This window comes from Cydia pomonella, chromosome 10, assembly GCF_033807575.1.
Source record: "Cydia pomonella isolate Wapato2018A chromosome 10, ilCydPomo1, whole genome shotgun sequence".
NCBI classification, from domain to species: domain Eukaryota; kingdom Metazoa; phylum Arthropoda; class Insecta; order Lepidoptera; family Tortricidae; genus Cydia; species Cydia pomonella.
In genome coordinates, this window is record NC_084712.1 from 5,440,229 (window position 1) to 5,467,341 (window position 27,113).

Here is a 27,113-nt window from a genome sequence, read left to right on the forward strand (position 1 = left end):
TCTTCCCTTCAGTTTAAATATTCGCATTAAACATCGCGTGCTGAAATCCTCCGTGCAAACGATGCATTTCCGTCTGTCACGCGAACCGAAGTTCGCGGTCAGTTTAATGGGATTTGTAACTTGGTAGTCTTTGTATTGTACGGATTCCGGTAAACGAAAGCTTATTTTATTACTACAGTAATCCTACAGTAGGTATAATCCTTAACAACGAAAAACTGCTTCAGAAACAATCCTTATGTCAATGTGTCTAAAATCGTTTATTATAATATTGCTTACGGTATATTAGGTACGAGTATATACCTATAGAGGGGCTCAGCTCAATGCACGCGTGATATAGACACGAGGACCTAGCCGTCGCCATACACGGACCTAGCCGTGGCCATACACGGACCTGGCCGTCACCATACACGGACCTAGCCGTTGCCATTATCGGACCCAGCCGTCGCCATACACGGACCTAGCCGTCGCCATACACGGACCTGGCCGTCGCCATACACGGACCTAGCCGTCGCTATACACGAACTTAGCCGTCGCCATACTCGGACCTAGCCTTTTTCTTCCTTCTTCCTCGCGTTGTTCCGGCATTTTGCCACGGCTCATGGGAGCCTGGGGTCCGCGTGACAACTAATCCCAAGATTTGGTGTAGCCACTTGTTTTTACGAAAGCGACTGCCATCAGACCTTCCAACCCAGAGGGTAAATTAGGCCTTGTTGGGATTAGCCTGGTTTCCTAACGATGTTTTCCCTCTCCGAAAAGCGACTGGTAAATATCAAATGATATTTCGTACATAAGTTCCGAAAAACTCATTGGTACGAGCCGTAGTTTGAATCCGCGACCTCCGGATTGCAAGTCGCACGATCTTACCGCTAGGCTACCAGCGCTCATAATTCATAATATTTTTTTATTTACAATAACATTATACATAATGGATGTATACAGTGGTGTTAAATACTATTACTAACATAAATATAAAATAGGTCCTTGAGGCATTGTACCAAGGATGCTGGCGGCATTTCCTCATTGTATCGCAATGCTGATACGTTGTGCGAGGAAGCCGCCAACTCTTCGGTCACCAGTTACGTCAACCAGACGCTTCGGGATTTCTGCAACAAACTTGTGCTCGCTGGGCCCCATGGACCTAAAATTCCTCGTCATGCACTGTGTCAAAATAGCAATTTCAAACGTAGCAAACGTTGAAATATAGGTACTTAAACTGTATCGCAAGCACGTTGATAGCATCTTAAAACCATTTTACTCCCAACAATTTCAGAGAATCGCAAGGCAGGTGCATTACCAGCAGTCTCCGTGTGTTAGTGCCGAGAAATAATACATCACGAGAGAAAAGTGCACTAAAACGAATCCAATTTTGGCTAACATCCAACCTCGGCTTGGGCGGTGTAAGTGATAAGCGATGGCGTATAGAAATTTGAGAAGTTTGCACTTTTAAATACAATAAAAATCATTTATTTCAGACCGATAAGATCCATAAATTTTGTAACAGTAAAATAATTCTTACACCCTACGTTAGTACCAATCAACTTACATAAAACTAAATTAAAATTAAGTTATCCAGCTTATTTAGCCTTACCTATCAACACGTCTACCCAGTAGCTCGTGAGATGGCAATCAAGGCGTTCAGCCAACGTCCTTAGGAGGCTGTTGCTACTGCCGCGCACGTCAAGACTTTTGCTTTTGTCAAGACTTGCATTTTTGTTATCAATATAATTCCGTAAAATATTTACATCCCCTTTGATGTGTTAATTTAATTATAAAGTGTTCTTACCACTTTGTATGTTGCAATTTCTTGTCAGGCATGTTATTAAAGAGTTTGCACCGCCAGGTGGGGGGCAAGACTTGATATTATCAACTACAGTGAAATAAGAATCTGAATGCTAGTGCTATAGACGAGCAGTCTTTTCTTTTTTGAGAACATGGTGATGTCAAGATGCAGTCTTTGCATCAAATTCCATGTTTTATTAAGGCGTTATCAATACGCTAACACTCATTCGATTTTTTGTTGGTCTGATTACTAATTCCAACTTCGTAATTCTAAATTCGCCTTATCTCATACTTTGGGCCCGACAAACAGCAGCTGCGGGAGTAATAGGGCGGAAAACGCCCCACAATATGTCTCAGCGGGCGTTTCTACGAGAACACGTATGAGGTGCAACACGAATGTCGACGCAGTAAAACATACATTTAACTATAGGTCAATTCAAGAAACTGGCGCGGATTTTCTATAACAATGTTGACAGCTCAGTAATCTCGCGCCAGTTCTGTATAACCAAGTTTATCTATATTTAGCTTTGAATTCTTCTGGAATTGAGAAAACTTTACCGTTGGAAGTAGTCGGTTAATATTAAACGCAAATAGCGTGCCTTCTTTAACCTTGACGTTGGAATCAGAGGTAATATCGATACGGCCATAAGACACGAAGATTGATTGATTCATACGGATGTACAGTCAGCTGCAGAGATATGTTGTGCGAACAAATTTCTATGCAGGGGGGGTCAGTTATTTCTGCATCATGTACTAGTAGTCCTTTATACTTTTGACCTCACCGTGGTTCCAAGGGAATACAATGGCTCATTATGCTACAGCATGCAGCGTGAGTTTACCACCGGACGTGAATTTCGGTGCTGTTTAGCTTAGCTAATGGGCCTAATTGACCGAAGCGTTAGCGAAGGTTTCTGTTTTGACTCGGGCAAACTGCTATTTAGTGTCCGGATGTTTTTCTCTACAAGTCGCAATGAGGGCTAACGCGTTTAATTTCGCCGCTAGAGGCGCTAGTATACACGGAGATCTTTCAAAATGTCAAAGCATAGTATTTTTGGGGGTTACATGCTTTTTTTATTGCGAATTTTCACTCTTTATTCATAATTGTGGCAAATCGTTTTTCAGTTTTGATTCTTCATGGAAAACATTAGATATAATTAATCAGGTGTAAAAAATGGCAAATTTATACGTTAAAATATTTTTTTTTTTTGTATATTAGGACTATTTTTTTAATAAAAATATCATAATTTTGAAAGCAGTTTTTCCGGACAACCATCTACAGTGGCGCCAACTAGTGAGCACAAAAACTTTGTGCTCACAAAATTTGACAATTCTAATCTTTTCCAATTTTTTTTTCGCTTATTCCAATCTTTTCTAAAATCATAGAAAAGCATATTTACAGCAGCGTGGTAAGTTACTTTGAACATAACAAATTATTTGCTGTAGAACAGAAAGGATTCTGCAAAGGCATGTCCATCAATATGGCTATTTATGAGTTAATCCAAAAGGTACTAATTAACGTGGACAAAAGGATTCCAGTTGCCGCATTATATATGGACATGTCAAAAGCGTTCGACTACGTTGACCATCGAATACTTTTAGATAAACTCTATCGCTATGGAATACGTGGTAATGTCCATTCTCTAATTAAGTCATACCTCAGTGGCAGGACACAAATTACTGAAGTCAGCAAACTATGCGTAAAGTCAAAAACCGAAATCTCCTTTTCTTCTAACTCAAGGGATATCTTTTATGGAGTGCCACAGGGGAGCGTTTTAGGTCCCCTGCCGTTTCTCATTTATATAAATGACATGCCGAAAATTATAGATCATCCTATGATTCTCTTCACTGACGATAGTACCGTTATAATATCTGGAGAAAACGTAGGTTCATACGAGACTGAAATCAATAGGACATTAAGTATAATTATAGAATGGCTGACTAGGAATAACTTGAAAATTAATCTTGATAAAACAAAGCTAATGACATTTAGACAAAGAACTGACCCTCCCTCTTTAACAGTAGCTTTTAATGGACATAAAATAGATGAAACTGACATTACTAAATCTTTAGGATTAAATGTAGACAATAAACTAACTTGGAAACATCAAATTGACTCTATATGTACGAAATTATTTTTTTATTATTATATATAATATATTAATTCTCATACGCACTATATAATTCAAGGAAAAGAGTCAGTCTGTCAGCTGTGCTTACCGCATACCATGCATTTGTAACTTCAGCGTTAAGGTACGGTATAATTTTCTGGGCCAATTCAACTGACCGTGAAATTATAAAAAGATGCGTTAGGTCAGTATGCGGTGCTTCTGACCTAACGCATCATCTTTTTCTTTAGAACCATGTAAGCCATACTTTAAATATTTAAATATATTGACACTCCCTAGCCTTTACATTTATGAAATGTCGATCTTTGTTAGACAGAACTCTCATTTATATCTAAGCTTCAACAGTACACGTCTTCGTCATAGGATATTACATCATGTAGTACCTAATACAGCACTGTATCAAAAAAATGTAGTTGGAATGGCTCCAAAAATCTATAAATAAATTACCACTACGAATTAAATCTGTACAAAAGCTGAATATTATCAAAACCCTCCTAAAAAAATTACTAGTCGATAAGTACTACTACACTGTTAACGAGTTTCTGGAAGACCTAATTTAAGTTTAGTATAAATAAGGTGACATGCATGCCCTTACAATTTGTATGCCGAAAGGCACCACATAGTGAAGCTATACCATAATGTAACAACCTGTATACCTATGTTGGACAAATAAAGATTTATGATTTATGATTTACAAGAATCAGTAGTCACATATATTTTTACTGTCGTTTCGTTTTTTGAAAAATGTTCAAAATTGTGGAAATTGGCATAAAGAACATAAGTGCCATTAGGTAGGCACTTTAGATCATTCTGAGTACGCTATGATAATGACTCAAAGAAGTGAATATTTTGTTTTTTTAATTTTTTAAGCCTATGTGAATATTATCGCGAGGTTAACAGCTCTGAGACTATTTATGCTATAAAAGACTAGTTTTTTTCTTTAACTTCATCTACCTGAGATGGCCTCAAATTATCTCCATAAAATTCAACTTAATCGGTTCACCGGTTTAAGCGTGAAAAGGTAACAGGCAGACAGAGCTACGTTCGCTTTTATAATATTATTAGTAGTATATCGAATATAGTAATATGATATGATACGGCTTTGGTAAAAGACCATGGAGGTCGTCCCCGCGAGCTGTTTATATTTTTCTCAGGATAGCGCTTACATATATATTGTGACCTTAGATAATTTAATTAATAATGTTCAACTTGTTTTTTTCTGTTTTTGTTTCTTTAAGTTTCGTCAAATGGTAGAATGTCAAAGCTGCATGTCAAAGAACGCAGTTTTGAGAAAAATGCATATAATGGTTTCAACATTTCGGCCTTTGAAAATTCTTAAGAACTTATAAGGCTGAAATTTTCACATTATATATCTAACTGCATTTATATTATTAGTGTATTTATTTAAAATATTAGCTACAAAGTGTTTTGCCTATAAGATCCAACAAAAAATATCCTACTTATCAAAATAAGAGAGCGAACTTGCGTTGCAGCGTTTTACCTACGGCAGAAGCATTGATATTACATAAATTTTAGATAATGTGTAACATTGTTATATACAGCAGTGCATTTTATTTAGTTAAGGCTTTCCTTGTTTGGATTTTAGGCTTATATTCAAAAGGCTTTATTTCCATAGTGTCCCGCCTTCGCTTGTGACTTAAACCGTACAATAGCAAGAGTAATATAGCGTAAAACACTTCTGAATGCGTCTGAGAGCTCAGTGCACTCCCACGCCACACCAAATGTCTCAGACCGACTCGACATTTATCTACAGCATCTAGATTTATCTTAAAACAGAGTGAAGGAATACCCATCTTAAATGTCAAATAAATGCTTATTTTATATCTAAATAAATATTTGGGGACAATCTTAAACAGATCAAATTAGCCCCAAATTAAGCTATGGGTACTAGGCAACGATATACATTTTTTTTTAAATACTACGTTGGTGGCAAACAAGCATACGGCCCGCCTGATGGTAAGCAGACTCCTTAGCCTATGTACGCCTGCAACTTCAGAGGAGTTACATGCGCGTTGCCGACCCTAAACCCCCTCCCTTCGTTGAGCTCTGGCAACCTTACTCACCGGCAGGAACACAACACTATGAGTAGGGTCTAGTGTTATTTGGCTGCGGTTTTCTGTAAGGTGGAGGTACTTCCCCAGTTGGGCTCTGCTCTAGATCTGGAATGACATCCTCTGTACTGTGCCCTACCACACAAAGCGAGATGACATTCACAATACCCATACCACTCTTTTGGACGTAGTTTAAGGACATACCCGGGTCCGGGTCCGGGTCTTATATAGATGAATATGTACTTATTGTTAGATACATAGATAACATACATAACCCAGGAATAAATAAAAAAAATCGTCACGCAATTTTTTTATTTATCTGACTGACAACAATAAAAGTGACTTGACAGTACATATGGTGCTACTTTCCCGCACGCGTGCGGGAATGAGCACTTTTCGTGCATAATATCTAAACTAAAGAGCCATATGTACTGTAAAACGTTGTACGATACACGTGTGAATCCTCCTCCCTTCGGTCGTGTTTTAATTTATCACCACTCGTTGCGAATTTCCTATTTTCTGCACTTGTATCGTAAATTACTATACCAGGATTAGAACCCTTGACCTCCTGCTTTGTAGGCAGGCCCACTACCGACTAAGCTAGGCCGTTAAGATGAAAATATTTTCCATAATGTCAATATCCAAAGCAGAGAGGAGAATGGGGACTAAGTTAGTATGGAGCAGCGGCCGTCCCCTTTCCTCTAAAATAAAAAAGTTATTTTTAAATATCAGCTAGGAAGCCTCAACAGATATATTATGAATACATATTATATTTAGGTATCTCCAAAAATAAACTTTCAACGAAACAAGTAATTTCTTGTACTGGGTACGTTTCAGCAATTCAATATTCTACGGAGCGTGATTTGATTACTTTTCAAACTTCCTGTGCGGAAATTGCACCAAAAGAACAAAGTAAAGTAAATGTCCCATTTTTGTTTTTCAGTCGTTTGCTGTCTGGGAATCATTTTTTTTCTTTTTTATGTGTGCAAGCATAGAGTGTTCACTCCATACATCAATATTCTTACCAAAACGCTTATTTTTTTCGTAGTCGACATCTAGCGTAGCGGATTTATTAGTAGGTGCCGCTAACTTGACACTAGATGTCACTAATGTTGCAACTGACGAAATGGGTCTTGCTTAACAATTTACAACTAATATTACATGCAACTTGAGAAACGAGTACAAACTCGTAAATTTATTATTATTATTTATTTAAAAAAATACTTATGACTACTTACATACAAAAGCTTCATCAAATGAAGACAGTTTGTTGGCGAATAGTGCGCTCTCAATTATTATTATAAGTAATACTCTGTGCCATATATTAGCTACAGAGTACAGAACAAACTGCATATAATATACTTAGGTTATGTTTTAACAAAATTTGCGTGAATACATCAATTGTTCAACAAGATCGGTTTTTATTACTATACAGCTAGCATAATAATAAGAATAAGAAGAATAAGAATAATATTTATTTCAAGAATTTGGCATTACAAGACCAGCAGTACATTGATCCCCACACTAGGCTCAGCCTGTCACGTGGGAATCTCAGAGAAGTATCGAAATGGTGCGGTTCTCATTTTAACAGAATACATTATTAAATTGTTAAAGCTAAATTAAATAAGATTTTTTTATTATATGACTAACTATCAAACTAAGCACAAAAACAGTTAAAAAGGTCTCAGTAAGTTGTATGTAAGTGAAAGTGTTTATGTGAGGGTATGTGTGTATATATGTGAGTATGTATGTATGAATATGTGCGTGTGTATAACTACGAAATGTGAGAGAAAACAAAATAAAAGAAAAGTAGCTGTAGAAGTTATTCATCTTTCGGGAGCAGACGCAATTGAATATTGTCGTCTACTACAGTCATTTCAAAATATCCTCTGACTCATCATAGTTCCAAGAAAGTCGTAGGGGTTGGATATGCCTTTTTGCTTCAGTTAAGTTACAGTGCCTTATGTCGCAGATTTTTACTAATTTATTGTATAAATGCGGAAAGAGATAAGCCGAGAATCTCATAGCAAAAGCAGTTTTAACAGGGGGCTTGGGAATTTTGTACACTCTTTTTAGTATCATGTCTTGTAGATTAGGCTGACGACTGACCATATTGTGTACGTAAAGGGAAGCACGCAGTAAAAACAATCTACGAACACTGCATGTGTACCTACTTCATCTCATGACGGCATTGACCATGAACCAATTGAAAATGATTATTATTATGATATTACGTTTTATAATACGCATCAAACTAAATCGACATTTTACGAAAATAGCATTTTTTCCAGGGCAATCAAGATCTATAACAATATTCCGGATGTATTTAAGAACCTTGACAGTACTAGATTTAAATAACCGGCCAAGAGCATGTCGGGCCACGCTCAGTGTAGGGTTCCGTAGTTACTCTTCCGTCACAATAAGCTAAACTGGAGCTTAAAAAGTTGTAAATGGTACCTTTCACCCGAGTTAAACAAATAGGCAAATTTGCATAATCAGTACCTAATTAAAGTAAGTCTTTTTACTATGAAGGGAAAACTTTTTGCGATAACTCAAAAACAGCTAAACTGATCATGTCCGCTATAGTTTTCATTTAATGTCTTTCTTAAGCTCTACTTCCACGATTTTTTTCATATTTTTTGGACCTATGGTTCAAAAGTTAGAGGGGGGGGGACACATTTTTTTTTCTTTCGGAGCGATCATCTCCGAATATATTCACTTTATCAAAAAATGATGCTTGAAAACCCCTATTAGTTTTGAAAGACCTTTCCAACGATACCCCACACTCTAGGGTTGAAGCGAAAAAAAAAATTCACCCCTACTTTACGTGTAGAGGAGGTACCCTAAAAAAAATTAAATTTTTAGATTTTATTGTACGACTTTGTCGGCTTTATTGATTTATATATCCATGCCAAAATTCAGTTTTCTAGCACTAACGACCACGGAGCAAAGCCTCGGACAGACAGACAGACAGACAGACAGACAGACGGACATGGCGAAACTATAAGGGTTCCGTTTTATGCCATTTGGCTACGGAACCCTAAAAAGCACTTAATGAATGGCTATTGAGCAAAATGTTTTATTCTCCACTTGACTTTATAAATAATAATGGCAAATTATAAAATATTAATGTAATAATAATAATGATTAACTTGACATATACAGATGTAGCGTAATGACATAAAATTGGGAACCCTATTGTATAAAATACTGTGTTATAATGTAAATAACTTGACTGCATGATGTGCATGCTATTCAATATTGTACACCATAAATGTGGTAGACTGCGAACATGGACTTATTACCATTAAATTCTTTTACAGTACATATGGGGCTACTTTATAGCACTAGTGCGAGAAGTAGCATATTACGTTACTGTGTCGAACATTTAAAGGGCCATATGTACTGTAAAACGTTGTACGATACATGTGCGAATAGGTAATTCGCAACTCGTGTCGATTTAAAACACTCCCTTCGGTCGTGTTTTAATTTATCGCCACTCGTTTCGAATTTCCTATTTTTCGCACTTGTATCGTAATGTACTATTATATTTTTACCTGTGGTCTGACAATAAATCATTTCTATTTCTATTTTTAGAAGGAGCTGAAAATAGAGTTACGGTTAATCCGGTTATAATGTTATCTGAATATTGTTGAGCATTAGACTTTTCGTTCGTCGCGACATCTATTGTCAAGTAGCAGCACTGATAAATCCGCAACTTGACGCTAAAAACTTGACGACCGGTCTGGCCTAGGGTAGTGGGTAGAAACAGGTTAATTAGCCATTAACCATATTACCCGATAAAGCTTCCTTAAACTAACGCGAAGCCGTAGTTCAAATCACAATTACTTAAGCCTGTGACGTCACATCATATCACTACTAACTATAGTCGCATAAATTAGTTACTGCTAATAAAAAACTGCGAAGATCTAATCTATAAGAGTTTCAGAATAAATAAATAAATAAAATAGCCACAACCGAATACGGAACCTCCTCCTTCTATGATATTGAAGTCGGTTAAAAATTGGACGTTCTTACACAAATTGACTAAGCACCACAGTAAGCTCAAGAAGGATTGTGGTGTAGGTACTCAGACAACGATTAATATAATATATAGATACTTTGAAACAGAGCTCAACGAGGGGGGTGAGGGTTTAGGGTCGGCAACGCGCATGTAACTCCTCTGGAGTTGCAGGCGTACATAAGCTATGGAGACTGCTTACCATCAGGCGGGCCGTATGCTTGTTTACCACCGACGTAGTATAAAAATACTACCCGAATAAATGCCTTTACCGGGATTCGAACCCAGGACCATCGGCTTCATAGGCAGGGTCACTGCCCACTAGGCCAGACCGGTCGACAAAACACAAGAAATTAAAATCAGTACTCCTGGTATATTTTATGCCGCAGGTAAATATGCTCCTTGTCATTTGTCACCATGCCTGTCACGTTCTAACAAATATGTAAGCGCGAAAGTGACGGGCATAGTGATAAGAGATAAAAATGGAACCATGCTGCCACCACAGGTTTAGATAAGTTCTCATTTAGATATCGTTTTTATATCGTATAATTGACAGAAGCAGCTCGATTCGGGCAACCAATGTCACTTTGACGTTAGAAATATCGTAGATACATCTTATTGGGATCACAGCGGAATCGAAATAAACGTCAATTTTGACATGTCTGTCGTTTAGTTATCGATCTTTTAAAGATCTTAAACGTGTCTTAATCATTCTTCGAATCAGGCCGCCTATCCATTACGCTGTGCCCTAACTTTCTGCTATTTTACGTAGGACTAGGTACCCCGTATAGGACCAGATGTATCTGAGATGTTATGTCGACAAGACCCTTGAATGCGAGCAACCCTCAGAACCATGGCCAGGGCCGCAGCAACTACTAATGCAAGTAAGCACATCATGTTACAAGATCGTATCATTCACGACGCCACGTGTCATCGTGGATGACACGAACTATAACTGCAAGCAGTTTCCTGAAGCAGTAGCGCCAACAATGACCGTCTAAAACGCGATCTCAGTTAAAAATAGAACCAACTTACTTTTATTACTTTTTGCTCATAAAATGTAATATCCATCTAAGCTAACTGTGCATCGACTTAAGGCCGAGTAGGTTCGTGTTCTTCTCTCACTCTCACTGAGTGTAAGCATGAGCGAGATGGATGTGTGTTTTCGGGACCGCAGATATAATTTGATTGAATTAATATTTTTTTGTGTGTTTTCGCTTAAAGTAATCGTTATGATCCCTCAAGCAAAAGCTCAATTTTGTAAATATTTTTCATATTTGTATTTTCTGTGGAAGATGTATTATTAATTCTTAAAGTGCATTAGAGACCTATGTTATTTTCATAAAATTTGCGTGGGCAGAGTAGCAAAATTTCCGCTGTTTTTGTAACGTTCGCGCGGTAGCTGCATGCATAATCTACATGCGGACGAGCTTACAAAAACAAATGTACTGGACAACTGTCCAGTACTAACTAGTACTAATAGCAGTTTAAAATATTCTGCACATAGTAGGTAGGTATGTAGATTATTTGTTTTGTACCTACCTGCTTCTACTTTCGCAGCTGTATCAGTTTCGCTGATCAAAATTACAAGAGGTCTCCACATTACACAAGATTCACAGAATTACAGAAGACTCTTATCCATTTTTAATATTTGCAAGACTCATAAACATGCTTCTCTTCTATTGAACTCAAGTAATTTCAGTGAGGAATAGGTACAATATAGCGTTGCTGTGGGACGCTCTTAAATATATTTTTTTTGAACCTGATTTGGGCTCTAATATTTCTGGAGCAGTAGGGCGATCAGGCTGAGAAGGTAGCCTAGAGATAATGCAGGACTCTCCTAGGTCACCCTTGATTTTAATATACAGGAGCCTACTGAGTTTGCATCATCTTAAACATGAAATTGGCTTTAAATAGTCAGTCTGGCTACAACCAACGCTGTTTCACGACGGTGACAATCATCGTCAGACATTGACAATTCACCGTACATTGCTGGTGCCAAAAAACAAATATTGATGCGAGGGTACCGTCGTTACTTTTCGATCCAGTAAGGGACAGAAAATGGTCATACACACTGCTAGATAATTCGAGTGAAGTTCAGAAACCTAACACCAATTTACCCGACGTCGCTGGTGACGCTTGTCGCGGGATATTTGTCATTAGTCCCCTAGGGCATCCCCGGCTTTACATTAGTTACAGGTGTCAATTATTACTCACCGTTCTTGGCTGGGTCGATCTGCGCGTGCAGGATGGAGAGGCCGGGCACCACGATGGCGGGAAGGGTGCGCGAGCGCAGCAGGGGAGGAGGGGCACGCCGGCACGCGCCGAGCGCCTCCGCCGCCGCCGCAGCCGCCGCAGCACTGTAACAAAAAATAAATAGGTATATAAATGATACTCATCTGAATATTATTAATGGCCTCTCCAAACGTCACCGATAATTGAGTGCATTTTACAATACATTGCGGTACTTGATCGATAGATTGAATTATTTGCACCTATTTAGCCAGCAATGACCTAAAATTGCATGCCATTTGTTGCACCGTCTGTAGACCTTACCTTAAGTTAGCCTTGGGTAACCTGGGTTACTACGGGACAAGTTCTTGATGTTACATGTTTGCTTATGGGTTCGATTTAGGTGAGTGTAACATGATTGTGATGAGCACGGAGATCGACTCATTAACGAGAGGGAGAGAGAGAGATTCAACGTGGATTGTAAACTACTTATCTAATTTAAATTAATATAAGTAACTAAAAAGTTAGCAGTGCAAGTCCCACAAGGGCGATCTTAAAAGAGATACGAAGAAGACCAAATTTATGCTAAGCCCATTTCACTGGAAGTCGGAAAATTTACACTAAATTATGGACGACTTATAAGTACTTACAACTTTTTAAATTAAGTACTATGTTTTGCCATTACGTATATTAAAATAAAAGCTAAAACGTTCCGTTCGGGAGGCATTTTCTAATTGTAATAACAGGATACGAATTTGCTCTGAGACGTCTCCGGTATCTTTAAATTATTCTTCATAAAAAAGTATTTATCTACTTCTCATGCAAATTAAACATCGGCATTATTACATAACCTAGCTATCTAGTTAAACAATATTCCTTCCTTACATTTAAGACAACAGACATTGCAACCTGCAAGCATTCAGTACTCAAGTTCCTTTTGCGAATTTCATTTGTTTCTATTTCAGGGAAATGCATTTGGGTTTATGCAAGAGCGGCCGTAAAGTTGATTGTATTTATTTACAGCCCACGTGGCCGTTAAATCCCTATTGACTCCAACATGCTGGCACATTTGGATCTCACTGTTCTGGTAATTTTATTCGATTTATGAGTTTTCGCATTCTTGATGCGGTTTATGGGGTTGTTGGGTTGGTCTTGAAGCTTGGAAATGGCATAATTTTGGTAATATCATAACTCTGGTACTTAACTTATGATAGTGAAGTTCAGTTTATTATTATCTGATAGTTTTTCTATAGCAGTCGGCGCTTGAAATTTAAGTCCTAGCTGAAAATTGTAATAAATGCCTCATTATGATAACTGACATAGTTCATAATCGTGGGCATGAGAAGAGACAGGTTTTTATTAGAAACTCCGATCTCAAATTAGACTACAAAAAAAAAACTTTGTTCAAAGTTTTTTTAGAATGAGTCGGAATATTTTTTGAATGTATATTTTTGGTCATCATTTTGCGTAACATAATAACGAAAATGACCTACCTAATAATATTATTTTATTTTGTCTGTATTTTATTATCCGTTTATAGATGTTAGTATTTGAAATTAATTATTATTTCCAGTTGACATTAAACGCGATTATATTAACGTCGAGTGATAAGATTGATATACAAAAAATTCCACTGGCACCCAACGAAGCATCATACCTCGAGAGTAAAGATGTTTTACTGCAAATGGTGGGTAAGGAAGGACTACTTTAGAGGAAAGTGGAAGACTACTTTTCCTTACAAATACAGTCCCCATTTTCATTTCTGGATATTAACATTATGAAAAATGTTTTACATACTTTGGTGTAACTATATTAACTACACCTATGGCCCTTCGTTTGTTAATATCAATTTTTCAATTTATTTTATAACTGTAATATCGGTAGAGATTCATACCTTTTTTTTGGTTATGCAATCCCTAATTGCATAGGATTCATATTTTTCCATATTGTTAATCTATTGCATGCTATCTTTGAGTTACAGCTAGAAAAAAAATTAAAAGAAATAAAAGATCACAAGAAATTGAAAAGTGCGAACGGTGAAGTTTTACCAAAGAATGTAGATTTCAATCTGAAATCGAATGGTATTAGCGCTGTCGGCGAGGCTGAGCTTCTTCTGCGATACGGCACTAACGGTAAAAATATTTTTATTTCTTATAAACAGGTACCTGACCTTAACATATTCAGGGCCAGTGACCCATGTCTTTCATGTCTTCGGCTACGCTCGTAGCGGGTAGCACACGCTGGTAGTGATTGTGTAAAAAAAAAAAAAAACATTTTTTTCATTTTATTATACTACTTTTTCGGATTAATCACTATACCTTTTAAAACAAAATCCCCCGCCGGTTTATGCTTTTCACCTATGAATAGCGTCATTCTTCAGAATGGTTTAGGTGTATAATTTGTCAAGGTCTTGTGTAACCCGTGCGAAGCCGAGGCTGGGCGCTAGTTGATTTATATATCCATTCCAAATTGCAGCTTTCTAGCACTAACGATGACAGAGCAAATCCTCGGAAAGACAGACAGACAGACATGGCAAAACTTTGAAAATGATTGAATTAAAAATGTTAAATATTACGTTTTAGGTCAAGGATTAGTCAATATGACAGCCGAAGGCATATCTAATGTGGGAAGAGTGCAGTTACTTTTAGGGACTGGTGACAATGGCTTACGCATACCTGGTCTCAGTAATCTATTCTCTGGTAAGTCTAATCAACTCCAAAATGTGACAGAAAATAGACAATCAATATCATCACACCAAGATAAACATAAATGTGCAACTAACTCAATATTAACCATCACCTTCCTCGCGTTTTTCCGGCTTTTTGCTACGGCTCATGGGAGCCTAGGTTCCGCTTGGCAGCTAATCCCAAGAATTAGGGCAGTAGGCAGTTGTTTTTGCGAAAGCAATTGCTATCTAACCTTCCAACCCAGAGGGGGAATTATGCCTTATTGGAATTAGCCCGGTTTTCTCACGATGTTTTCCTTCGTCGAAAAGCGATTGGTAAATATCAAATGATATATCGTACATAAATGCTGAAAAACTCCTTGGTACAAGCCGGGGTTTGAACACGCGACCTCCGGATTGAAAGTCACACGCTTTTACCGATAGGTTACCAGCACTTTTTAAATAATAATGATCCATCAGAAAATGTTACCACTAAATTCGTCAGCTTGTTTTTATTTTAGTAGAATGTTCTTCCAATGCTAACGTTCTTTATGACACTTCAAAAGGTTCATCAGCCAGATCCGGAGATAAAAATTTCGACAATCAGCTACAACTAGTCAGTCAGAATGATGTTAATTTTGGATTCAGAAGGCAAACTAACATCTCAAGTGATAATAATACTGTTGATAAAGTAAATGAAGCTGTAGAAACTGTCAATGCTGTAAAAGACGACAAAGCTAAAGGAAAAATAGAAGAGAAAGATAAAGTAGAAGCACTCAACGGTACAGCAACTGACAACACAGCGGTTGCAGCTAAAGGCGATTATGTACCAATAATAACAAAAGCAAGCAACGCTTCAGCTAATGTTGCAAGCAGCGGCCCGGTTGTAAACTCTGACCTTTCTTTAAAAAGTGACACTGCTTCTGTTAACGGTGTGGCAAACAATGGAGAAAGTGTAAACAAAGTTAAGTAAATCATTAAATTATACATTTTTGTGAAAATTTTATTCGTTTTAATTTTCAACCGCTTATTTGAATATGGGTGTATTAAATGAGCTAATTTAATTTAACATTCATTACATAGGTACATATTATACAACCATCAGTTAATTTGATAACTTCTAAAATGTAATATTATCATAACGAAATCTAATACAGAAGACTCAGAAGTATGATTTACTTGCATGAAATCAATCATAGTACATGATATTATATTTCGGTAAATTAAATACCGATAAATGAACCTATGTAATATACGCTAAAATTATATTTAAGAAGTTGAGTACCTTTTGTATTAATTTACAATTTTTGCTGAAAAACGTTGCATCATAATCATAATATTTTATTCAAATAGATTCTTGCAGAACACTTTTTGAAAGTGAGGAATTGCAGGGAATATTTAAAAATAATAATTAACATTGAATAAGCTATCCATGATATATATATCAAATGTACAACAAATTATAAGTGATTCATTTATTTCGGCAGAATTTTGTACTATTCTAACTGATTTAACGAAAATGCCCTAAAGTTCACCTCCATTATCACAATAAGAACAACTAAAAGTTTAGAAAAGTAACAAATCGAATTCCATTCCCTAGATACAATCTGAAATTGATCCAAACATAATGGAGTCAAAGTGCAAACGTATTGTTTTTACTTTTTCACATTCCTGAGCAAAACATACTTCACTTGATTGAATTTCGCAAGACCAATCATAAAATAGAAATCAAATAAGAACAGTTACTTGCGTAACAATATTTGATTTGCTCCGATTTTCTATCACACTTTATTCTGAACTACGCACCCACAAAGGTAAGTATATTCTAACTTTATGAAAAGTAGAAAACTGATTTGTATCAAATTGGATTTAGTTTTCGGATTTCGAGCTTGACTGTGACTTTGTAAAAAAAAAACTTAAGGTTAAGCTAGTAAAATAAAATACCGAGTATTTCTTTTTACTTTGAGAGAATTCTCGGTTAGCTTGTGTACATCCTACGATTAAGTAATTGCACTGTAAGTTAACCACAACATTGACTTAGACTTTAAAAAAAAAACAAAATATTAGTATTTAAACAAAGCATTTATTAGCATGTAAAATATAAGTATTTTCAATTTATTATAAGCGATATAATTAATTCGCCTAAATAATTTAATTTATGAATAACTATCGCGGTAACGGTAGCACAATATTACCTAAATACAAAGACATTTGAAATGTTAAAATGTATTCCCACATGTAAATATTGTACCTCCATGCTAAGACTTAGGTATTAAGACACTTCGTTTTCTACTAAAACACGTTCGTGTTTGCTTAACGACTTTTTTCCATATTACTTAGACATCATTTACGCATTTGCCAGGCAAACCTTCAGTGTGGCTGAAGGTTGGCCAACCTTCTTCAATCATTTTTGTAGCGTGCAATATATCTTACCCCTGTTTATGTTAACAAGCGAAATTTGTTTTCCACGCTACAAATCTGGAAAGTGTCATGATAACATATGTACTTTGTTCCATTAATTAGTAAACATTTTCTTACTTCCTCAAAATTTTATCTACATCTTGTATAGCCTTACATTTGGAATATTACTTAGGCTTCGTAAAAAAAACTAGTACCTAGTTTATCCCTCATACATACATTTTAAGCTCTGTTATTTCTTGACCTTCAAGCGGATTCTTCTCATATTCGAACTGTACGTACAATTTTATTGTATTTATCTGAACTACTTACGTTTCTGATTTTCATAAACATTGATTCAAAATTACTCTAGATTATCGTATTACGAAGGCGGAGCTTACAAACATGAAAATTTCACCCGCAGTTGACGCTAAGGCTATACTTTTGGCCCCAACACTTAACTCCCAGTCAGTATTTCAGATAATGTTCGCACTCTCGGTTCTACTGGCGGCGTGCTCGCTCGTCAGCGGGCGAGACTACCGGCTTAGGGCCATGCCGAGCGTGTCTCACTCCATCGTGAATCTCGGCAAGATGGAGTTCAATGTGTACATGAATGCTAAAACTGCAGGTAATTAATATATTTTGAATTAATGAATTTAATTGTCGATTCAGCAGACCACCAAGTAGCCGGTGAAGAAGATAAAATGAAAAAAAAAAATAGGATTTTGAACTACCAGTGATATAGAGGGTGTTTTTTTAACTCTTATCCTTATGAGGTAGAGGTGATTAAGTAGGAAGAGGAAGAGATATTTTTTTGCGGGCCAACTTCGAAAGGTCTAAACAAACAGATATTCGGGTTTTTGTCTACTGAGATACTTACCAATTTTCATTAATTAATTAGATTTTATAGAAAAAATATTATTTTAGATGACTTGTAGAAAAAGAATTGTAAACAATAGTGAAGTGACGAAGCATTTCAATCTCGTACCTTACTTAGGCAACTCAGCAAGCTTCGTTGCCTAAACACGGTACTCAACTGAAAAGCTCTCTATTATATCACGATTGTATAAAATACTATTATTTATAAAGTAAACACATGACAAATTACGTATTCATCCAGGGACGAAATCGCCATTTTTGTTTCGCTATTTGCATTTAACAACTCTAACTCTAGCCATATTTACGTACGAGTGGCCAACCAAATAAATAGCTTTTTGGTGAACATAAATTACAGATTTCACAGCAAAGTTTTGCCAAATTACGGTCATTCGAAATGCATCGACATTGAATGGCCCCCTGTTTAATTACCCGAAGTTGGTCAGTTTGCCAAGTTTCATTTTGAAATTAAAATATTCCAATTCTAATTAAAATAACTGACGCCATTGGATGCAAATATTTCCAACTGTTTTTTTGCTTTATGTAAAATTGAACGTAGCTTAAAACCCCCAAACTAATTTCAAATCAAACAATAGTAAATTCTACGTAGCAAAAAGGAAGCCATAAAGAAACAGAAAATAATTCAGGTGCACGTTATAAAAGCTTAAATTTTAACCGACTTCAACATAGGGAAAAGGTCCTCAAACGTCGGAATCTTTTATGCGTCAACATGTTAAATGATTGAACCCCGAAACTGTCTACATCTCATTCGTACAGTATACGTATCAGGGCATGGTTAAAATTGTAAATACTGCGTTGGGCGTATGAAGCCCAAGCTTAGATGATATGAAATAAATCAAATATTTATTTAGCTTTTTCCGTTTGATGATGAGCATTTTCAATTAATAGGTAACACTGTTTATAATAATTACCGTTAGGGATGAGCTTGTAAAAGCATTGTATAATCTATATCCTTTCCTTCGTCGGCACTTACCCATTGTGTTTATTATTGCTTGAGCCCGAATATTATTAACTGTAGATTATAAAGTAATTTGTAGCCAGAGTGGGAAACGTTACGATTTGCCATGTGTGAAACCGTTATAGATTCTGTACCGCTATTCCGATGAACATGATGCGTACCTGCAAAGTTAAGGTCATGGGAATCGCGGGAGTCAGGAAGCAGTTCGAAGTCAGACGTCAACTCGACAAGATATCTTGTACCCTATATCACAGATTGAGCTTAATATCGTACTGCTCCCTACTGGTTCTTTTGGTACCTATTTATTTAAGCATCCAGCTCAATTATATATCGCTCCCTTACTTACTATTGTAATTGGTGTTAGTTTAGTTTTTAAGATGTTTATCATACATTAATTATTGTTACCGCGTCTGAACTTTCATTTTCAACATTTCCAACATCTTAGTATATATACCAAACCCCACTGCTAAAAAATATTTCAAGCGTACGCAATAACTCAAATACCTTCATCTACGGCTAGATGTTATATCTTAAAATTTAGACTTTTCTATGACTTTTAGAATGTAGTAGGCACCAACACATTGTCTGCCTCTTAAGTTATTTTTTTGTTACCAATATAAAATTAGTTTTTTCCTAGTTCCAGAGTTACCAAATAACGAATACGAGATGATACACGACACTAAACCCATGCACACTATACGATCAGAATCTGCAGAATGTCCTTGCCAGCAGAATCGTCTGAGGAACAGGAACCAAGACATGCACAGCCCACACGACATGCTCAGCAAAATTTTAATGAACGACGATTTGTTCTCATTTAAAGACACCATGAGCTCGCCTCTCTGTTGTTCATCACATGAGCAAATTCAAGAGGAGTTTTTTGTCGAAATAAATCCCAAAACAGGTCCACAATCTGTGCCATTGCGCCAGAATATGCCAGTCTTTCAACATGGAGCACCAATGATACAAAGTATCCCTCCAATGCCAATAATGCCAATTGATAAGGCATACCCGAAACCAATGCAATTTCTGCCACTCATATTTGATACCCTTTACCCAAATAAGGGTCCACAGAGACCGAAATCCAAGACCCTTGAAATAATTCTGTTCCCGACGAGGAAACTTGTGACAACGACACCACCAACAAAGACAACCGAGGCCACAACAGAATCAGACATCCAAGTAGTTGGAGATAAGAAGACAACGATGGTGTATGACTTAATAGCTGCAAATTCTTCAGTAAAGAAGGATTTAAAGCAAGAAGTTGGGGAGCACTTGAAAAACATGGATGCTGTGATTGATACTGATAAAACTACCAGTGCAATCCAAAGCAATACACTTTGAATTTAAAATTGTTGCTTGAATGTTGACTGTGTTTGATTTATATTAAATAATTACTCTTAAAGTAAATAAAATAACTAAGGTAAGAGAAACAGTGGGAGGATTCCCTGCAAGCTTTTCTCTTGTCCCAATATTTATCTTGCCTTATCTAACCTTAATCATTTTTATTGCCTTAAATTGTCTAGATTTATATCTTCAATACATAAAATACCACACAGATGTAAGCAATACATAAAAATGCGGTGATCATACCTTGTGGCTCTTTCTTTTCATTGGATAATTCTCATAAATTAAACATAATTATTATCTGCATTTCACCACTTACATTACAACCGTAGGAAGCGCTGCTGGCCTAGCGGTAAGAGCATGCGACTTGCAATACGGCGGTCGCGGGTTCAAATCAAACCCCGGCTCATACCAATGAGTTTTTCGGAACTTATGTACGAAATATCATTTGATATTTACCAGTCGCTTTTCGGTGAAGGAAAACATCGCGAGGAAACCGGACTAATCCACATTAGGCCTAGTTTACCCTGTGGTAGGTCAGATGGCAGTCGCTTTCGTAAAAATTAGTGCCTACGTCAATTCTCGGGATTAGTTGCCAAGCGGACCCCAGCAGGGATCGGAACCGGTTTTTTGCAAAAACATCGAAATAACCATATATTTCGGTTTATTTTATACTAATCTAAAAAAAAGTTGTGTTTTCAGATAACGACTTCGTATTATTAGATTGCCTAATTAGAAATGAAGTAATTAACAAAGAACGAAAAAATACCGTTTTCGTTCCCATACAAAAAATACCGGTTTCCGATCCCTGGACCCCAGTCTCTCATGAACCGTGGCAAAATACCGGGACAACGCGAGGAAGAAGACATTACAACTGTATATTTATATGGTTGACAAGAGTTGATGAAACATAATCTTCAGAGAGGTCTCTATTAAACTATTGAGACGCAAAAAGCGTTTTCATTGCTACTTACTTACTGACACCAGTGTTAAATAAAACATCCAATGCACACAGTAAAGGGGTAACGAACACGCTCCCACCAGTTCCGCGATATTTGAATACAAACAGATTCAGCGGATCGTGACAATCCCGTACGTGATTACAATATTTGCCGAGACTTAGTAGACTATGCAGAAACAGTAAGGATGGTAAAATATACAATACAAACTAAGTGTATGAATAAATGAAGGTCGGGGCATGTGTTCGCGTTATACGGTAAAATAAGGGCCAAAACACAATTACACGATGCGACGTCGTATCGTGGTATGGTGTGACATGGTGTCAAGCAGCTATCAATTTTATTATTTGGTCTAACTTCCAACTCGGTGTTGGAAATGTAAAAAAATTACAATTACTTTATCGTCCAGTATTATTGCAGTAAATGTGATTTTAGACCAAAAGGCGTTAACAAAATAACTGAAGTGTTTGACGTTTGACACAAACACAGCCGTCAATTACACCACTTTGCCACATAAGCGCTGCGATTGTATTCGTCTTTCCTACAAGAACTCTGCATCCGACCAATGATACCCTTTGCATAAATCGCGTCATTCACGACGACGCGTGCCCTATCTTGTATTGTCATGTTATAAAAAGTTAGATTTGACAAAACTGCGCGTACGACTATAAGTACATACGCTACCAAACTAATTAGATGTAAATAAATTGTCAAGGCTCTCATGTTATATAACGCCTTACAGTCGAAATTGTGATATAAATCATAGTTGTGAATAACGGTCCTTGTTAAACAATGTTAATTAATATCATATATTATGTTCTGCTGTGAGCAATAATGTTCTCTCTCAAAGCTGTGTGTAAGACAAATAATTAATGGATAATATAAGCAATCTAATAATTGCTACTCAAACAACACGCCATTGGCTTGTTTTAACAGGGTTATCAGTGTTGTCACCACAATCGTATTGAAATAGGATTACCTCCGCCCACAATTGAGGGTTGCCCACAATAGGATTGTTTACATTGTATACAAATAAGTCTAACCTTATTTTTGGTAAATCCGGCGCTCCCGGGCGGGTCCAAACCCTGGTTCATATCAATAAGTTTATGGAAAATATGTACGCAATATCATTTGATATTTGCCACTAGCTTGTCGGTCGAGGAAAAGATCAATGAGGATGGTTTTGGTAAGTATACGAATAGAAAAAACCTGGTAGAAAAAACAACAAAGCCATTCTAGATTTTCTTAAGTGAACACAAAATTTACTCAAACAACGCATACCAAACAAACAAGCCGAATTGAAGAAAAATCGTACTGTAAACGAAAGAAAAAGCACCCATTTCTAGTACTTATGATAATTCACTTAAGCTCCCGAAAAAGTCGCAAGACTTTTTCCATTCAGTATTATTATGGGGCCATGTAAGTACACTGATTCTTACACCGGCTAAGGCAACTGTCTGACTGGTGGTGAGAAAACGAGCAGCGGTCTATGATTCTCGTATATTATATATATATAGAATCTTTTTTTCGAACCATGTAAGTCCATAGATTGTAAGTAATATTCTTAACTAGATATAAAAATAGGTTAGTAAATTATACAACTACTTATATGTACTTTTCTACACTAAAGGAACTTATATTAACACAATTACCATTTTACTACGAAATAGATAACCTGAATTTATCTATTTCGACCTAAAACGAGCAATAGCCCCTGTCTGCCCAACCCAGTACATTAACATTGGGCAATCATATCTATCTGCGAATACACTCAGAATACTGTTGGTACTTTTTCTGACTCGGCTTAGCATCGACACGATTTTCTTGCGTAGTATGGCTTGAAAACCGTCATTGCGAGCCTCGGTGAACATACCCGAGGCACTACACCACCTCGGTAGCCCCAAGAGCATCCTGAATGCATATTAACGTCTAGTCTGTATGATAAGGTTCCTGACCGACATTTTAATCATCTTTTTGCATTTTTTTTTTCGGGTGTGACTTTTTCTGCTCAACTGAGGTTTGAACCGACGAGTTTTGACCACCGCACATATCTAAAAGGTACATACCTGTTAATGTAGATCACATCTAAACAAAAGATATGTATTTATCAGTCCTTTATCACTCTTCATATATTATAATGTAGGTTATGTTAATGCGAACATAACCTACATTTATTAGCCGTATCGTTTTGAAGCTTTGCAAACAAATATATATACAATACAGATGCCACTACAATAATCTTGAATTTACTATTTAGTAAGCCAGCAGTCTTTGTCGGTGGCAAACAAGCATACGGTCCGCCTGATGGTAAGCAGTCTACGAAACTGCTACGGAGCCTATGTACGCCTGCAACTCCAGAGGAGTTACATGCGCGTTGCCGACCCTAACACTCCGCAGCCTCGTTGAGTCTAAGTTTTTAGAAATCAAATTTTAGCTGGAAACTTTTTCTAAGAGAAAATATACTTCCACATTCTACATTCGACTATAAAGAAAATTATCGCACATTACTACTCTTTTCCTGCTTACCGCCCCCGATAAGGCTACTGCCTTACTCGGCGACGGATTGGCAGCGCGCCAAACCGAAGCAGCTGATAGCTTTGTGAAAACAAAAAGCCTACTTACTTTTCATTCACACGGCCGAACACTTTGAAAAGTGCTGACAACGTGCTAAAGTAGGGTCACGGTATATGGATCAGGAATAAGGTTAGGAATTTTTTTGACGATTATTATTGCAGAACCATATTACCTATTTAAGCTCCTAATACCTTGATACTAGTGAAATAGTCTCTCTGGACTGATGCCATAATTATAGCCATAACCATGGTTTACTATAGGGACCGTGCGCGTTGGAGGGTCTGCCATCTTGTGGTCTGGATCGGAACCATAAACAGGCACATTTACACGTCAAGTGTTTTCTTGTGCATAGTAGGTTCTGCCATCTTGTGGGCTACATCGGAACAATAAACATCACATTTACGCTTCGCGCCATAAATCTGACAGCTCCTGTGCTGCCTCCTACAGTTCATGCACGCTCCCTATAAAGATAATTTGTGTTTGACAGCTAATCCAAATAGTTGACAGCCAGCTTAAAATACCTACTATTATGTAGGGTATCTTGCCCGCGAGATAGACTTTCCTCACTGTATTAATTAGAAAGGGACGGATAGTCTATCTTATGGTAGAGATACTGTCACGCCATTCGTGTCCCCTGCATAAGCGAGAGCGAGAAGCACTGAGAGTTATATCACTTCAGTAATATTTTTCTTCTTCCTGCCTTTATTCCACGTTATGTGGGGTCGGCACATCATGAATTTCTCTTCCATTCTCGTCTATGTTTCGTCACCTGAGCACTCTCTTCTTTCTTTCTCATATCCTCTTTCACACAATCCTTCCATTTTTTTTTGTTTCATCACTGATAATATCAATATCAAATAAATAACTTATTTTTAAAACCTCAACGCCGCTTCTGACGATCAATGTCACAGATGGTCGAAACGCCAACGAAACGCGAGCGAATTCATTTCGCAAGACAAAATTTTAAATTAATTCCACATTTTATACTTATTTCTTAGTTAAATTCAGTTAAATGAAATTTGGAAGCACGGGAGCGCTCGCGCCAAGTCGAGTAGCCATTACTTATTTATGGTCGCTAGGAGGCCGATTTTATTTTAACAATTTGATATTCGGGTATGTCCTTAACCTACGTCCATACGAGAGGTATGGGCATTGTGAATGTCATCGTTTTATGTGGTACGGCACAGCACAGCGGATGTCATTCCAGATCTAGAGCAGAGCCCAACTGGAAAAGTACCTTCACCTTACAGAAAACCGCAGCCAAATAACACTAGACTTAAAATTTAAATTATTAAATAACCAACCAATATACTGCATTATTATTGCTGATATCAAGTTCGTATACGGCAAAGATTTACCTTATTAAAATAAAAATCTGAAAGTACTTCTATGGACTAAATCTTTTACTTACCTTTCATTCATTCTTTTAAAATTATGGCTTCAGTCCAGTGAGACTATTTCGCCAGTATCAAGGTATTAACTACGACTAAAGTGGTACGGTTAGTACAAGAGAGTGTACGGTGATTTTATCAGCTCTTGTAAAACGATAGCTGGACTTTACAAGTAGCATGTGGACTACCGGCCGTTGACTCCAAAATGGTAGTTCATTTATTTTAAATTTAGATTTATTTATTTCATAATACAGATTACATTATAAATTGCAGGTATGTCAATCTACAAGAATTCATATTATAATCGTCAAAACATCAATTCAATAATTAAATAATTACAGGATACTAAGATTTTAAAATAATGTCAAGATAGTATCTCCTGTAGAAGGTCGTCAAAATCTATACATCGTTCATAAATTCACTAACAGAATACAACGGTCTATCCAACAAAAAATCTCTCAATCGGCGTTTGAATGTTTGATCAAACAGTTCACTTCTTATATCGGCTGGAAGTGGTTCATAATATATAGTATTATTTTTTAACTACGTCGGTGGCAAACAAGCATACGGCCCACCTGATAGTAAGCAGTCTCCGTAGCCTATGTACGCCTGCAACTCCAAAGGAGTTACATGCGCGTTGCCGACCCTAACCCCCCTCCCCCCTCGTTGAGCTCTGGCAACCTTACTCACCGGCAGGAACACAACACTATGAGTAGGGTCTAGTGTTATTTGGCTGCGGTTTTCTGTAAGGCCGCCTTTACACCTGTAAGTTTTACTTACGTAAGTAAGGACAAAGCTATTTGTTAGAATGAGATAATGATATTCATCTCTCACTCTATAGTATAGCTGTGTCCCTACTTACGTAAGTAAAACTTACAGGTGTAAAGGCGGCCTAAGGTCTTATCACGCGAGGGTTTTTTTGAGCTAAGGCCATACGGCAGGGAACAGTTTGACACTCTAGCGTATACGTGTGTGTAACTTTGTACGCATCTTGCTCGTACTCGCATATTAGTGCGAACGAGATGCATAGAAAGTCAGTTACACAGACGTTAGCGAATATGACAGTTTGACACTGCTAGAGCAGTCGTTTTAAGGCTATTAATTTCAAAACATAACATAACCAGTGTTTTGTTTTCACCATTCCTAATCAGTCACGAGATGCCTTTGTTTGTTCTCCGTTTTAACTTTCCTACCTCTGCCTGCTTAGTATGCAACCGCCATTCGGGTTCCGGATTACCCGACCGAGTCCATAATACAGTGAACAGTACTAATGTTTCACGAGAACTCTCTAAATCAGTCCTTATGAGGTATCCAGGCCAATACGAACGTGCATTTTGTTTCAAATAAAATAATTATGAAAAGATTTATAAATATATCTTGGGTATATTTCACACATAAACGAATATTTAACGATTGAGACATGCGAGAGCAAAAAAATACGCCTGTCGACTCCAAACAGACATCATGCAGAATAAATGGTTATTCTTTAACTCTGAGATCCGAGTGTAAAATTGCTACTATACTGGTCGTAATTTTAAATCTGTACCCCTAGTGTAAATATTTTCGACAGCGAAACGTGCCGTACGCGTTTGCGTTAAGTGTCATTTTGTATGAGATTTTTGACTTTCCAAAAGGTCCCGCTTGGCGCGCTGTTCAAAAACCCATACAAAATGAGACTTAACGCAAACGCGTACG

At 37.1% G+C, this 27,113-nt stretch overlaps 3 protein-coding genes across 6 annotated transcripts in view; 2 read left to right on the plus strand and 1 right to left on the minus strand.

The window, feature by feature from the left end:
• LOC133521894 (uncharacterized) overlaps positions 1–27,113 on the minus strand; it is a 243,842-nt gene that overhangs the window by 64,210 nt on the left and 152,519 nt on the right. Inside the window, exon 3 of the mRNA XM_061857009.1 lies at positions 12,216–12,358. Coding sequence (XP_061712993.1) covers positions 12,216–12,358 — 143 coding nt within the window. The remainder of the gene's footprint in view (positions 1–12,215; positions 12,359–27,113) is intronic.
• Positions 13,196–15,896, plus strand: LOC133521891 (uncharacterized). Of its 2 annotated transcripts, none has more exons than XM_061857006.1 (5): positions 13,196–13,317; positions 13,804–13,917; positions 14,212–14,362; positions 14,813–14,929; positions 15,462–15,896. In XM_061857006.1, the coding sequence occupies exons 1-5, from the start codon at positions 13,288–13,290 to the stop codon at positions 15,866–15,868; spliced, it is 819 nt and encodes a 272-aa protein (XP_061712990.1). In that variant the 5' UTR covers positions 13,196–13,287; the 3' UTR covers positions 15,869–15,896. The 2 variants fall into 2 exon arrangements, with proteins under 2 accessions (XP_061712990.1, XP_061712989.1); XM_061857005.1 differs by lacking the exon at positions 13,196–13,317 and adding an exon at positions 13,332–13,409.
• LOC133521881 (uncharacterized) lies at positions 16,412–20,511 on the plus strand. 3 transcript variants are annotated; one of them, XM_061856990.1, is made up of 3 exons: positions 16,412–16,709; positions 17,765–17,920; positions 19,791–20,511. In XM_061856990.1, the coding sequence occupies exons 2-3, from the start codon at positions 17,776–17,778 to the stop codon at positions 20,489–20,491; spliced, it is 846 nt and encodes a 281-aa protein (XP_061712974.1). In that variant the 5' UTR covers positions 16,412–16,709; positions 17,765–17,775; the 3' UTR covers positions 20,492–20,511. The 3 variants fall into 3 exon arrangements, with proteins under 3 accessions (XP_061712974.1, XP_061712972.1, XP_061712973.1); XM_061856988.1 differs by having other exon boundaries at positions 16,422–16,709; positions 19,785–20,511; XM_061856989.1 differs by lacking the exon at positions 16,412–16,709 and adding an exon at positions 16,889–16,910 and having other exon boundaries at positions 19,785–20,511.